Source organism: Pipra filicauda, unplaced genomic scaffold, assembly GCF_003945595.2.
Source record: "Pipra filicauda isolate LSUMZ 115617 unplaced genomic scaffold, ASM394559v2 scaffold349_size1355687_pilon, whole genome shotgun sequence".
NCBI lineage: Eukaryota > Metazoa > Chordata > Aves > Passeriformes > Pipridae > Pipra > Pipra filicauda.
The window spans coordinates 923349-937076 of record NW_024104475.1 but is presented as its reverse complement, the minus strand read 5'-3'; the positions used below and the strand labels follow the sequence as shown (position 1 = coordinate 937076).

The window sequence follows — 13728 nt, the reverse complement described above, 5'->3', positions numbered from 1 at the left end:
GTATTTTGCTCCATTTTGATGTTACTTTTAAGCGAATACAGTTTATATTTTTTTTGCTTTTATATTTCTGTGGATTTTTTTATTAGCTTTCCATTTGTCTTCCTTTTATTTTATATTTTTTTGATGCTTGGGTTTTCATATGCAGTATCTAATACATGGAGCTTTCATCAATGCTCTAACTTAGAGTGTTTGTTAAGCAACACCTTTAAGTGTTCTAGTTCTCACTGGCTGTCAGTCTCATAAAGATGAAATGAAAATTACTATCAGCACAACCAAGACACCTAGATCAGTGTATGAAATTGGAAATACAGTTTTGTGTTTTGTGGTTTTTTTTTAAATTTTTATAAAACTTGCAATTTCCTCTGTGTTTGAAATAAAAGCTCTAAAATCAAAACTGTCAGTGGTACATATCATAAAAAAACTCTGGCTCAAATACTTTTTGGATTTTTTATCTTTTTTTAAGTTATGGCACATCTCATTGCAAATTGTAATATCAAGTGTCATTTTGATGCATAGGTAGTAATTCTGGGAACTGCACCTTTGTGTGTTAATTGCACAAAAGCATCAATTCTTCTCCTAAATTAATTTGGTTTTGGTCCTGTTTCTAGGGCAGTGATCCATATCCTTGGCCAATGTTTTCATCGTTCCCTTTGCCAAAGTGCTATCTTGCAGGAATTCCTAGGAAAGCTGAATTCAGACAAGGTACACACAAAGCATGTAAGCAGTGTAGATGTCACACAAGCATCTTGGTCAATTTTAAAATTTCCTTTTCCTTCCTCCTTGCCCCTCCACTCCTCCCCTCACATCCCACGGATTATAATCTATTTAAGTACTTAAGTATATTTTATTGTTGGCTGCATTTCAAGCTAAATAAATTGGTTTGGTTTTGCTTGTCTGGTTTTGTGCAACTGTCAGTCTGCAAAGCTCTGTTTAGTAATCTAATTCTTATGCAAATGTCAAGATTAACCTTTTGGCTAGTGTCAGGTGGGTGACTCATAAGGTACATTTGTATCATCCCTCTAGTAACTGAAGCAAGACAGTATGGTTAAGCTACAGATTTTTTTTACACTATTTTCGTGTTTCACCTCCCCATGTTTACAAAGCTTGGTGGTGTGTGAAATGGACAGCTTTTAGGATAGTTGGTTTCCACATTGAACAGCAATTTGGAATGTGAGCAGACTGAAGAATCCTTTGAAGAAGTGACTGGTCACAACAGTTTAATTCACACAGAGAAACCTGTTTAAGGTTTTAGTTTGCATAGACAGTGCAAAAGAATCTGATGAATAGTTTAGTAAATAAATAATTCATTATTTATTTGTTCATGTGTACTATATCCTTGAGATGTACTTATTGGAAATTATTTGCTGATTTCCTTAGCAGAGACAGATTTTCAGAAGTGGTAGAAATTCTATATTAACTGTAGAAGACAAAACAGTCTGTTTGTAAATCTCTAGGAAAAAATAACTTGAGAAGGTGATTCCCTGCTCCCACAAGAGGAAAGGCTACGTAATTATAAAAGAAGGGAGTTTTCTATATCTTTTCTAGGCTTCCCAAGGCAATATTCATAAGACAACAATCGGATAAAAAGTAGGTGCCCAGTTGTTTTAAATATGTCTTCAGGGAGGCAGTAGTATCTCTCTTGGGTTGGAAAAGCATATCGTATTGTATCCCTCAGAACTTCTCTGTTCTCTTGTTCAGAGCAATTCTCTTGCTCATCATTACATAGTGGCATAGTGGAATAACGATTACAATTGTCCCTTTTGCAGATGTCAACCAGCTAGGAAAACTTGGGTAAAACTTTGATTAACACAGTAAGTTTGCTGAAATAAAGTTTCAAGGGTTTGCAAATGAATTTGATGAATAATTGAAATAATGGTATCAAAGAAGTATTTCAATTTGAAGTGGCATTTTTGGTATTAACAGTATCTTAAGTAAAAGATTATATAACTGCAAAATGAACAGAACATTTGGTTTCAGAGTCAAAATATTTTGTGTTTGTTATTTGAAAAAAGGAAAACAAACATTGAAAGTGTTCTGTTTCAGTTCTCCAAAATCACAAAACTGTGAACATATGATTTGCCAGACTGAAGCTTTCGGTATGCGTAAGTTATTTTGAAAGAAAGTGTTGGAATAAATAGACCTAAAATGAAAAGAATAAAATTCATAAATCACTATTCTGCTGCTTGGGAAAACAGACATCAAGAGCAAGAGTAGAAAATGGAGAATATCTGAACTGTATTCTTCAGCACTACAGTATGGCAGTGATAGAAGTGCTCTTTCACAAGAGAGGTTATAAATATGATTATGATAAAGATCTGTATGTTACATTTATACAAGGTAGAAGAGCGCCTTTACACAACTTCTTTGGGGTTTTCAATATTCAGAATTCATATTGTGTGTTACTTGCACAGCTTGCTCAGAGGTTTAAAAACAGGTTAGAAAAACACTTGTTAAATTTTAATTCTGCCTCAGTGCAAGGAGATGGACAGGGTTCACACGGACTTACGCAAGAATTCTGCAGCCATGAAAAAACACTTGTACATCGTATGAGAAGGAATGCATGACTGCTTCTTCGTATCTGTCATCAAGGATGGAAAGCCAGCACAATGTTTCTGTGGTTCCTTGAACCTGTCTGTGTTCAGATTTAATGCTGCAGCGTTCCATTATGTAACCTGTGTGGTATCATTCCTGTCCTCTTTTTTTGGCTTTTCTAGGACACGAATAATTAAGTCTACTAGATTCTTATTACTGTTAAAGAATATAAAGTTTTTTTTTGGCTGAAAAAGCTGTAACTGTAGGTTTTATTCTGTCTGTCCTGACCTCTTACTTGCCTCCTCTCTTATTGCCCATGTGACAAGGACACCTAAAGAGAAGCTTACCTTTTCTTTCTACTTTGAAAATACGTCCTGTATCCATCATACAGTTGTGATATCAGGTGTAAAAACATAACCTGAGTTGATATTTTTTTAATGTATCTATAGAATAGATATTGGAAATGGCCAGGGGAGAGTCAAAAAATAATAATAAAGTTTACAGATGTAATATAACACCGCTGATATGCTGGTTTTGACCCTCCTTTTAGATAGAGTTGAGGGACAGCTGCAATAACAGAACCTTTGTTTCCCAGAAGAGTGTCTCAACTAATGGAAGGTGTCTTTCTGAGTGCAAGCTGAAATTGCATACTGAATATTTTGGAACTAGTAAGCTGAATTGAGGTCAGGGAACAGGAAGCTTCATTTCCACAGCTCTAGACCTCATGTAGCCTTTGACTGTGTCTAGTATAACACAAGCCATGGAAGCCACTTTCACTCTTATGCTGAAAGTAATGTAAAAGGGGTTGATACTAAAAAGGACTTATTCACACTGAGTTTTCAGTAAAGAAAACCTAAGAAATGGGTGGATTTTTTTATTCTCTCTCTAAATTCTTTTGAAGGGGGATCAGAATGGGCTGCCCAAGGTGGTGGTAGAGTCACCATCCCTGGAGGTATTTAAGAATAGACTGGATGTGGCACTTACTGCCGTGGTCTGGTTGACAGGGGGATGCTAGGTCAAAGGTTAGACTCAATCTAAGAGGTTTTTTCCAACCTAGTTGATTCTGTGATTCTGTGACAGTGGTAAACGTGTGACTCTGTCACCTTTCTGGGTGTTCAGTTTGGGGTGGAAAGGGAGGAGAACTAATGAGCTGTAAGAAAAAGCAGAGCAGATTATTCTGATAGAACATGTGTTTCCCAGCATGAAGGCCTGAAGGCTGCAACTAAGAGAACACTTCTTTAACACTCTTGCTATTATTCTGTGCAATTGTAGTACTCAGAGACACTAGCAAGTGGATATTTGGACTCATTGCGTCAAAAATTAATTTATTGTAATTTATGTTGGTAAAATTAGTAACTGAATTGGATATTGGAGTAATTCCTGCATTTCATGATGACACTTTGAGTTCACCCCAAAAGTATATTTGTACTTGGGAAAAATCTGTAGTGCTTCACTGTTTACAACCATCTGCACTGTTTTTGCAGATGTTAGGTATTTGTCCATGTGGTATATGTGTCTGTCGGAAAGGATTTATAGAAAAATAAACTTGCTTGGTTGTGTATTAATATGCACAAATTCTTTCAGCCAGTACTCAGAGTTTGAAAACTGTTGGTTAGCAGTATATTAATGATGCACTTCTGTCTAAGATAATTTATAGTGAAGCTTCAAATGATTTATGTGAATCATTATTTACGTGTGGAAATTAATTATACCATTTCCACTTGTTTACACTGCAGCAAGACACCTGTTGCTTTTCTTTTGTTTTAATTGTTCAATTATTATTTCATTAAGATAATTTGAGGAAGAACTATCAAGTGGTTTTCAAAGAATGATAGTTCTTTATCATTCAGGAAACAACTATGAAAAAGTTATTTTTTTTACTTGTAATTTTAACTATAGTGTAGATTTTTAACAGTTAAACTCTTTAGAACTCTTTAGAACTCTATTAAACTGAAATATTCACTGTTCTATTTGCCCACATGATGTTTTCCTTTTCTACTTCTAGCTCTGCAGTTATGACAGTTGGTAATGAGTGTGGCTGAAGAAGTGTCCGTAAATGTTCTGCAATGATGCATTCACTTCTTGGCATTTCCCTAAACTTAGGTATCCCACCATACATTAATCTTACTTCCTTCTGGACTCGTACAGTCCAGAATTGCTGCCAAAAATCTTTGGTAATGTTCTTAAAGTATTTTGATAATTTATCTCAACCACTGTTCTCTGAGTTCTTTGCTTTGTACTTCTAACTTAAATGGGAACATGCTGCCATGTTTCTGTGTTGGTTTTTTTGGGGGGCTTTTTTGGTTTGTTGGTTTGGTTTGGTTTGTTTGTTTTTGTTTTGGGTTTTGTTTTGGGTTTTGTTTTTAAATCTGATCTCAGCACTGTTTTTTTAATACCTGTTGGAAACTAGCAGTTGCTTCTTAATTTTTATTCTAAATTTTCTCTGTCAAAGAATCGGCTATATTACCTTTCCTGTTATCCCTTGTAATTTCACATAAACATCTTTATCACCTGCACTTCTTTGACTTGTCCTCCTTTTTATATTTCTCTCAATATTCATGTATGAGACTCTTGTCTTTTGCTTTTAAGTCCACTAAGTTAATGAAAGATAAAAGAGCAGTGAGTAAACAGGTCTATGAGAACTGTACATGGGGCTTCCTAAATTATATATCCTTATATGGATTTGTTTTCTTGTAGTAGTCAAATACAATATCGTCAGGTTATTCATTATCTCTCAATTTAGATTTTGAATAAGAGACACATGGATTTACAGATCTTAGTTTCTTTGTCACAGAAAAGCACTTTTATCACAATGCATAATCAGATGAGAAAGGGTTTGTTGCATTTCTTATGTTTTCTAAAACATTGATGAATTTTCCTAGGTCTTACTTGCTTTAGATACAAAAGCTAGCTGAAGAATTATTTGAAGAATTATAAAGCAACATCTTTCAGGGAAGGAGGTCAATTTAAACTTGCAGTTATGGTGTGGTGGTTCAGATTTCATACATGTAGGTAAATGTAGATTATTTATAGTGCAGTTTCATAGCTTCATAAACTGGTAAATGTGATGGTTTGTTTTTTTTTTTTTCACATGACTACACAGAGCAACCAATGCTAGCACAAAACAAGGGATGGGATGGCAAAATATAACCACATATGAGGAAGAAAGCAGAAGTGCAGCAGATTAATTAAATTTACATTAGTTTCTTTTCACTCATGGTATATTTAAAAGCTCACTAGCATCAGTAGAGGAAGGTCTTACTCCTTTTCTTCCTCACTTTTTCTTTCTATTGACTTTTTTTCCTTTCCTTCTGCTGTTCCCTCACCTTCTGTCCTTTACCCCATTCAGCAGTTCTGATATTTCTTCCAGAAAAAAAAAAGTAAAGTCATTAATTTGGAATAACTAGTGAACTCATTTAATGACATACCAGAAAAGAGAATAAAGAAAAGCAAAACTTCTTTTTTTTTGGCATTGCTGTGTGTTTAGAACACCTCTAGTGGTAGTGTGAAAGCCCATGCTCCGTAACAAGTAGTACGGGTAGCCCAGGACTGTGTGGTTGTTTGAGTTCCAGCTCTGTGATAATACCGTTGGACAAGTTATAGTTGCGTTCTAAATTGCGAAAGTGGGCTGATGTTTATTTGCTATCGTGAGGTTTTTCGAAGCAATTTTCATTCAAAAAACCTCCCAAGACTCTCTCTCTTTTTTTTTCCTTTTTCTTTCTTTCCTTTGTACTATGATGACCTGCTGGCAGAAGTGGTAGTCGACATTTAATGACAAGTTAGGGGAGCAAGTGGTTTACCTGGAAGAAAATGAGAAGCAGCAAGTTTCCACGATATAATGCCAGTTACAGAATGTAATGGATGTATTAAATACATGACCACTACAGAATCTTGGTTGCATGGATCTTAAGTTTGTTTCTCTGTCATTTGAGTTTGAACATTCTTGTGTTCTCTCTGAGGATCCTAAGTCTTGCATCCTCCTTGACTGAGAGAGAGGAAGTCCACTGGTTATATAAAAATTATTTCCTATTTTCAGTAGGTTGCTTGCCACTCACTGTTCTAATGACAGGCAGAACACATGCCCATCTGCATTGGTTATCTTCCAAGTTGCTTAAGATCCTTTTGTATTAAATATTACCTTCCCAGAGGAACCTCAAGGCAAGTACAGTGGTCCATGGTATTTAGCAAAAGTTCAGAATATAGTTAATCCTGCAACCTTTTGTTTCCTTATCCTGTTGTTGGAGCATAAATGAACATTGTAGAAGGTTACATGTTTAAACAGTACAATTTTGGATTCATTGACACTGCTGGATAGTAGCATGTGCACATATCAGCAATCACAAAGATTTAAGCTTGTAAAACCTATAGGAGAGGAAGAATATTAGAGACACAAACTGTGCAAAGAAAAATCTAGGGATCATACCAAGAAGCCAGGAGGGGGCAGCAGAGATGCCATGAACTTGAAATCCTGCTTTCTTGAGAGGATACTTTTTAGTAGTTTTATTTCCTTCAGAGGATTCAAAGTTTGACCCTTGTCTCTGGTGAGTTGACTGATTAAATCTTAGCTTGTAGTTTCTGGTCCTTGTCTGCCAAACTGATTTAATGCAATCCATTAGGAAGTAAAATAACTATTTAAGTTGTACAGAGGAGTGTTGCTTTGCAGTTGTAAGATTTTCTTCAATATTCACCTGTTACAGAAGTAACAGAAAAGGGCAGAAAAAGAACTAGAAATCCTTCTGACAATACTGTAAGAGTTAAATTCTTTTTCACATTAAATTTTGATAAATAGGCTGTTCTAAGAGTCAGTGTGTGTTATTTGGAAAGAGACTGAGGACTAGTTATTTGAGAATAACAGAGACATTTCAGGTTAATTAATTTGGAATCGTTATTAATTATAATAATTACTATAATAAACTTATTTTGAAATGTTATGAATTGTATAATAATTTCCAATAACAGGGATACAATTTACTAATTATAAATCATTAGGGTCTTAGATGAGCTTAAAATAAATTATATGCAAAATTGGAATTCTATTGAAAATATTCCAGTAATTTTTAAAGAATAAGGTAGTTTGAAAATAGTATTTTAAAACTGAAATGCTACAAAGAAGAAAGTAACAGCAAATATTTTAAATAGCCATAGACTGGCTCAAACAATTGTTATGTTTCATGACAGAATTAATTTCTGTAGTGCCCAAAATGTAGAAACAAAGAACAAAGAAGAGCTTGCAAGGTCTGAAGAACCTTCATTCCTTAGTTGTAGTGTCGGCTACAGTCCTTTCATAATGATGGGAACTGCGTGGTCCCACAGCAGAGGGAGTGTGTACAGCTGGAGCAAGTGCATGTGGATTTACCTTCTCACAGATACTGTCTTTTTATTTTTCCCCTCAAGTTGACCAGAAAGTATTTCATAGCAGCATCAAGTACTCTGGGAACCAAGCTGCCTAACAAGAGGCAGTCTAATTGACTGTTTCCATTTTGTAGGATTTTGATCAGTTTTATCTTGCATAAAATTACTTTATAAAATTACTTGGCATTTGAACTTGAAATTTGTTCTGGCTTCAGAAAAACAATTTAAAAAGTCAGCCGTTCCCAAAATATTAAAATGTTTAAACAAATGTTGCTTATGGTAAGAAATTATGTCCTCTTTGATTTCCCAAAGCATATGTATACATTATTTTAATTGCTATCTTGCATATAATTTTCAGTGCTCAGCGTCATCACACTTAATGGTAGCTTGCTAGTGTTCATTGTTCAGTGTGAATTCCAAGATAGACATTTTGGTTACATAAGATTTTTTATTTAAATAAAGAATTCTTAAGGCTTTAAGTACAAACATCATACTGTTGAAAGCCAACTTAATACTGTCTTGTATGATTACACATGGTAGTTCTGCATTTCACAGAACATTCACTATGGTTCTGTTTTCAAACTTCTGTGAGCGTCAGCTGTTTGTGAAATTGAGTTCCAGAGACTGTGAGATTTTATTCTAGAAAATTGGTAAAGTATGTGCAATTTCCTCCAACTCAGTAGAACATAGAAGTGAAAAAAATCGGTTCTAGCCAAGAGAGAAGAGAACATACTTTCCTTTTGTCATGGCATCAATGACAATTTTAACTTCGAAGGCATGTCTCCCTGTTGTAAAGAGGTAATGTGTCTTTAGTAGCAAGGTAAGAGTAACACTAAGGAGCAATCTTTGAAATTCTTTCTTTTCATTAAAAATAAATATTTCATTAAAATCTTTTTCATAAACTGTCCCACAAATTTCTTTAATAATCAAGCTGAACATGTAATGAAAAACATTATATTTGTGCCTCATATATAACAATTATACCAAAGACTGTGTTTTAATAATGCTCAGGTAAAAAGTCAACTGTTCAGAAGTTAAAAAGAATGCTTATATTATATTGTTTCAGCCTGTGACAGGACCAGCAAAAAACCTGTGGCTCTGGGCTGGAGCATGTTGGGTACACCTAGATTCTTCAGAAAACTTAATTAAAATTTCTGAGTTTCTCTAAAAATTAACACAAAACTTGCAAGAGGACATTTCAGCAACAGCAGAAGTATACTTTTAGTCTAATGTTTTGTCCCAAATTTAAGTCCTTATACTGATGTTGAGAAACACTGGAGATTATCAGCAAAGCCATTGCAAGAATTCTCATAACACAAGGAGCCCAATATATTTTTGGCAAATTTACTTGATAGGTGTCCTAGTAGCCTGAAGGCATACACATCCAAAGCAGCAGCATCTGAGGGAAACCTTCTTACAGAAAGAAGCAGAAATTTTCTGTGGAACACTGTTGTGTTGCTATCTTATCATGCTTCATTTCATGTTCTAAAAACTGTGCTGCCATCTCACTAGGGAATGCAGGGCTGGAGAGTAGTGCCGCAGAAAAGGACCTGAGGGTCCTGGTCAACAGCAAGTTGAGTATGAGTCAGCAGTGCCGTGGCAGCCAGGAGGGCCAACCCTGGGGGGCATCAGGCAAAGCATTGCCAGCCAGTCGAGGGAGGGGATTGTCCCTCTCTGCTCTGCACTGGGGTGACCTCACCTTGAATGTCGCGTGCAGTTTGGGCATCACAATGTAAGAAAGATAGTAAGCTATTAGTGTCCAAAGGAGGGCAGTGAAGATGGTGAAGGGCCTTGAGGAGCAGCTGAGGTCACTTGGTCTGTTCAGCCTGGAGAAGATGAGACTGAGACTTCCTTGTGAGGAGAAGAGGGGGGTCAGGCACTGATCTCTTCTCTGTGGTGACCAGCAACAGGACCCAAGGGAATGGCCTGAAGTTGTGTCAGGGGAGGTTTAGTTTGGATATTAGAAAGAGGTTGTTCACCCAGAGGGTGGTTGGGCACTAGAACAGGCTCCCCAGGGAAGTGGTCGCAGCAACAGGCCTGGCAGAGTTCAAGAAGTGTTTGGACACTGCTCTCAGACATATGATGTGACTCTTGGGGTGTCCTGTGCAGGGCCAGGAGTTGGACTCAATGATCCTTGTCGGTCCAACTCAGTATATTCTATGATTTTGTAATAGGGAAAGCAAAAGCCACACACACAAGCAAAGCAAAACAAGAAATTAATTCCCTGATTCCCACGGGCAGGCGTGTCTTTAGCCATCTGCAGGAGAGCAGGGCCCCATAACACGTAACAGTTACTTGGGAAGACAAATGCAATTGCAGAATCAATTAGGTTGGAAAAGATCTCAGAGATCATCAAGTCCAACCTTTGACTTAATACCACCATATCAACTATAATCATGTCAACATCACTCCTTTCCTTTTTCTTCCCCCCACTTCATATACCGATGGTGTCATATCATGTGAAATATCCCTTTGTTCAGCTGTCCCAGCTGTGTCTCCTCCCAGTTTCCAATGCACCCTCAGCCTCCTGGCCAGCATGGCAGTATGAAAGCAGAAGAGTCATTGACTCTGTCTAAGCACTGCTCAGCAGTAACAAAAATGTCTCTATATTATCATTGCTGTGTTCAGCACAAATCCAGGACATACTCCCATCCTAGCCACTGTGAAGAAAATTAACTCTACCCCAGCCAAAATAAGCACAAAAAGCCATCAGTAGGTAGAATGAATATTTCTGTTTTGTATAAAGCAGAATGTCATCAGCTTTAGGACTGCTTCTCCAGTTTAAAAATTCTCTTAGGATAAGGCATATTTATGTCATTTCTTTTTCAAAAGGTATGAGGTATGCCAAAACTACCCATGGCAATGGGGTTGGAACTAGATGACCTTTAAGGTCCCATTAAACCCAAACTATTCTATCGTTCTATGATCATTGCAGAATAACACTAATTTTTAATTTCTTCTAGATAACGATCTTGACAAGCTCTTGACACTCTTGAAAAGTCCAGAGAAGCCAACCGGGTGGACAGAAAATTATAGAAAACAGTTCTGCAAAGTCATGAAAGCCAGATCGGATAGTATCAGTGGACCAGGTGAGTATAACTCAATAAGTTTAACAAAGGAAGCAAACAGAAGACCACTAGTAAGCAACTGTTCTTTAAAATTTCTTTGAGGATTAATTATCAGTACAAGTAGCCAAAAATTTTGTATTGATTTTAGAAACTATTTCAGTGGGATTTTCCCAAGAAAATAGGGTTTGTGCTTTATGTCCTATTTTTCTCTCTTTATGTCTTTATGACCATAATCCCTCTGTGTTTTAAGTGAAATTTGTCACAGAAAGAGGACTCAAATGTGAGTTTTTGTCTTAGATCTCTAAAGGGTCTATTATTGACATGCTGAGAAAATGAAAAAGAGAACCTGAAAGAAAACACACGTTTCTCAGAGATCAGTGAATGGCTTAAAATGGGTTGGGAAATTATATTAAAAGCCAGTTTCACTAAAAAATTTCATAATTAAGCCATACTAAACATCAAAGAACTCACTCATTCACATTTTTCTTAATTTTCATATTATTTTCTAGTGACCAGTGCGGTCATGCAGGAGCATTGGTACAGATCAGTAAAAAAAGCAAACCAGCCAAAGCAAAAACATATGACATAAATTGTCAGTGATCAGACATAATAATTGACTTGCAATACCATATAAACTTGAGCAGCAAAAAAGAAGCTAGGTGTTTTCAGAAATTACTGGCTTCCATTTCCTTAAGAATTACAGGCTTCATCTATCTAGCAAGGGCAAAAGGACTCTAGCCGATAAGTTGTCAGGACTGATTGGGAGGGCTTTAAACTAAGTTTGGGGGAAGGGGTTGAAACCAGGCTCTCCAGAGATGAGCCTAAGGGTGGAAAGCCCGAGTTAGAAGTGATACCAGCAGCCCAGCTGAAGTGCATGTACACCAATGCACACAGTGTGGGTAACAAACGAGGAGGTGGAAGCCATCGTGCAGCAGGAAAGCTGTGACACAGTCGCCATCACAGAAATGTGGTGGGATGACTCGCGTGACTGGAGCGCTGCCGTGGATGGCTACAAGCTCTTCAGAAGGGAAAGGCAAGGTAGGAGAGGTGGAGGGGTGACTCTGTATGTTAGAGAGTCTCTTGACTCTGTAGAACTTGAAGTCAGTAACAATAAGGTTGAGTGCCTGTGGATCAAAATCAAGGGGAAGGCCAACATCCTGGTGGGAGTCTGTTATAGACCACCCAGCCAGGATGATGAGGGTGATGATTTATTCTACGAGCAGTTGGCAGATGTCTCAAAATCACCAGCCCTTGTTCTTGTGGGCGACTTTAACTGGCCAGATATCTGTTGGGAACTCAACACAGCGGAGAAGAGGCAGTCTAGGAGATTCCTAGAGTGTATGGAGCATAATTTCCTGCTTCAGCTGGTAAATGAGCCTATCAGGGATGGGGCCCCGCTAGACCTGCTGTTCACAAACAGAGATGGGCAGGTGGCAGATGTGGTGGTCAGAGGCCATCTGGGGCACAGTGACCATGAAATGATAGAGTTTTCAATACTCAGGGATGCAAAGAGGACCATCAATAAAACTTCTGCCCTGGACTTCCGGAGGGCAAATTTCAGCAAATTCAGAAGACTGGTTCAGAGGATACCTTGGGAAACAGCCCTTGAAAACAAAGAGGTCCAGGAGGGATGGACTTGCTTCAAGAAGGAAGCCTTGAACGCACAGGAGCAGGCTGTCCCAATGTACCGAAAGGCGAGCTGGGAATTTAAAGGAAATTAGGGGAAAAAAGAGAGCTTACATTCTATGGAAAAAAGGGCTGACTACTCATAAGGAGATTAGGAATATGGTTACGTCATGTAGAAAGAAAATTAGACAAAGGCACAATTTGAACTCAATCTAGCCACTTCTGTTAGGGATAACAAGAAGTGCTTCTGCAAATATATCAATAGCAAAAGGAGGGGCAAGGAGAACCTCCATTCTTTGTTGAACATGGGGGGAACATAATCACCAAAGACGAGGAAAAGGCTGACATACTTAACACCTTCTTTGCCTCAGTTTTCAACAGTAAGACAGGTTGTCCTCAGGGACTCCTGGCTTCCAGAACTGGTAGACAGAGACAGGAAGGCGAATAGCCCCCCCTGTAATCCAGGAGGAAACAGTGACCTGCTGAGCCACTTGGATCCTCACAAGTCTATGGAACCAGAGGGGATCCATCAGAGGGTGATGAAGGAGCGGGTGGAAGAGCTTGCCAGGCCACTCTCCGTCATCTACCAACAGTCTTGGCTCACTGGGGAGGTCCCAGGTGATTGGAAGTTGGCAAATGTCACACCAATCCACAAAAAGGGCTGCAAGGAGGACCTGGGAAACTACAGGCCTGTCAGCCTGACCTCAGTGCCTGGCAAGGCTTATTGTGGCCTTTCAGTACTTGAAAGGGGTCTTATTAAAAAGATTGGGACAAATGTTTTAGCAGCACCTGTTGCAATAGGAGAAGGGGTAATGGTTTTAAACTAAAAGGGGGTAGAGGTAGACTAGGCAGAAGGAAGACATTTTTTGTAATGAGGGTAGTGAACCACTGGATCGGGTTGTCCCGAATGATGGTAGATGTCCCATCCCTGGAAATGTTCAAGGTCAGGTTGGATTGGTCTGTGAGCAACCTGATCTAGTTGAGTATGTCCCTGCTCGTTGCAGAGGCATTGGACTAGATGACCTTTAAAAGTCCCTTCCAACCCAAACCATTCTATGATGCTGTTCCTTTTTTTAAGAAAAGTATTTAATTTCAGTCTTTATTATGTCTAGCTAAAGAAGATTTGACTAACTTTGTTCTTGCATTCTAG

The 13728-nt window shown here is 37.9% G+C and overlaps 1 protein-coding gene across 4 annotated transcripts in view; it reads left to right on the top strand.

The window, feature by feature from the left end:
* TBC1D32 (TBC1 domain family member 32) overlaps positions 1–13728 on the top strand; it is an 80056-nt gene that overhangs the window by 44931 nt on the left and 21397 nt on the right. For 3 of the 4 annotated variants that reach the window (XM_039384370.1, XM_027751773.2, XM_039384371.1), the window contains exons 26-27: positions 609–702; positions 10848–10973. In XM_039384370.1, coding sequence (XP_039240304.1) covers positions 609–702; positions 10848–10973 — 220 coding nt within the window. Of the gene's footprint in view, positions 1–608; positions 703–4537; positions 4628–10847; positions 10974–13728 lie in introns of those variants that run through there. The other variant, XM_039384372.1, reaches the window with a different exon arrangement.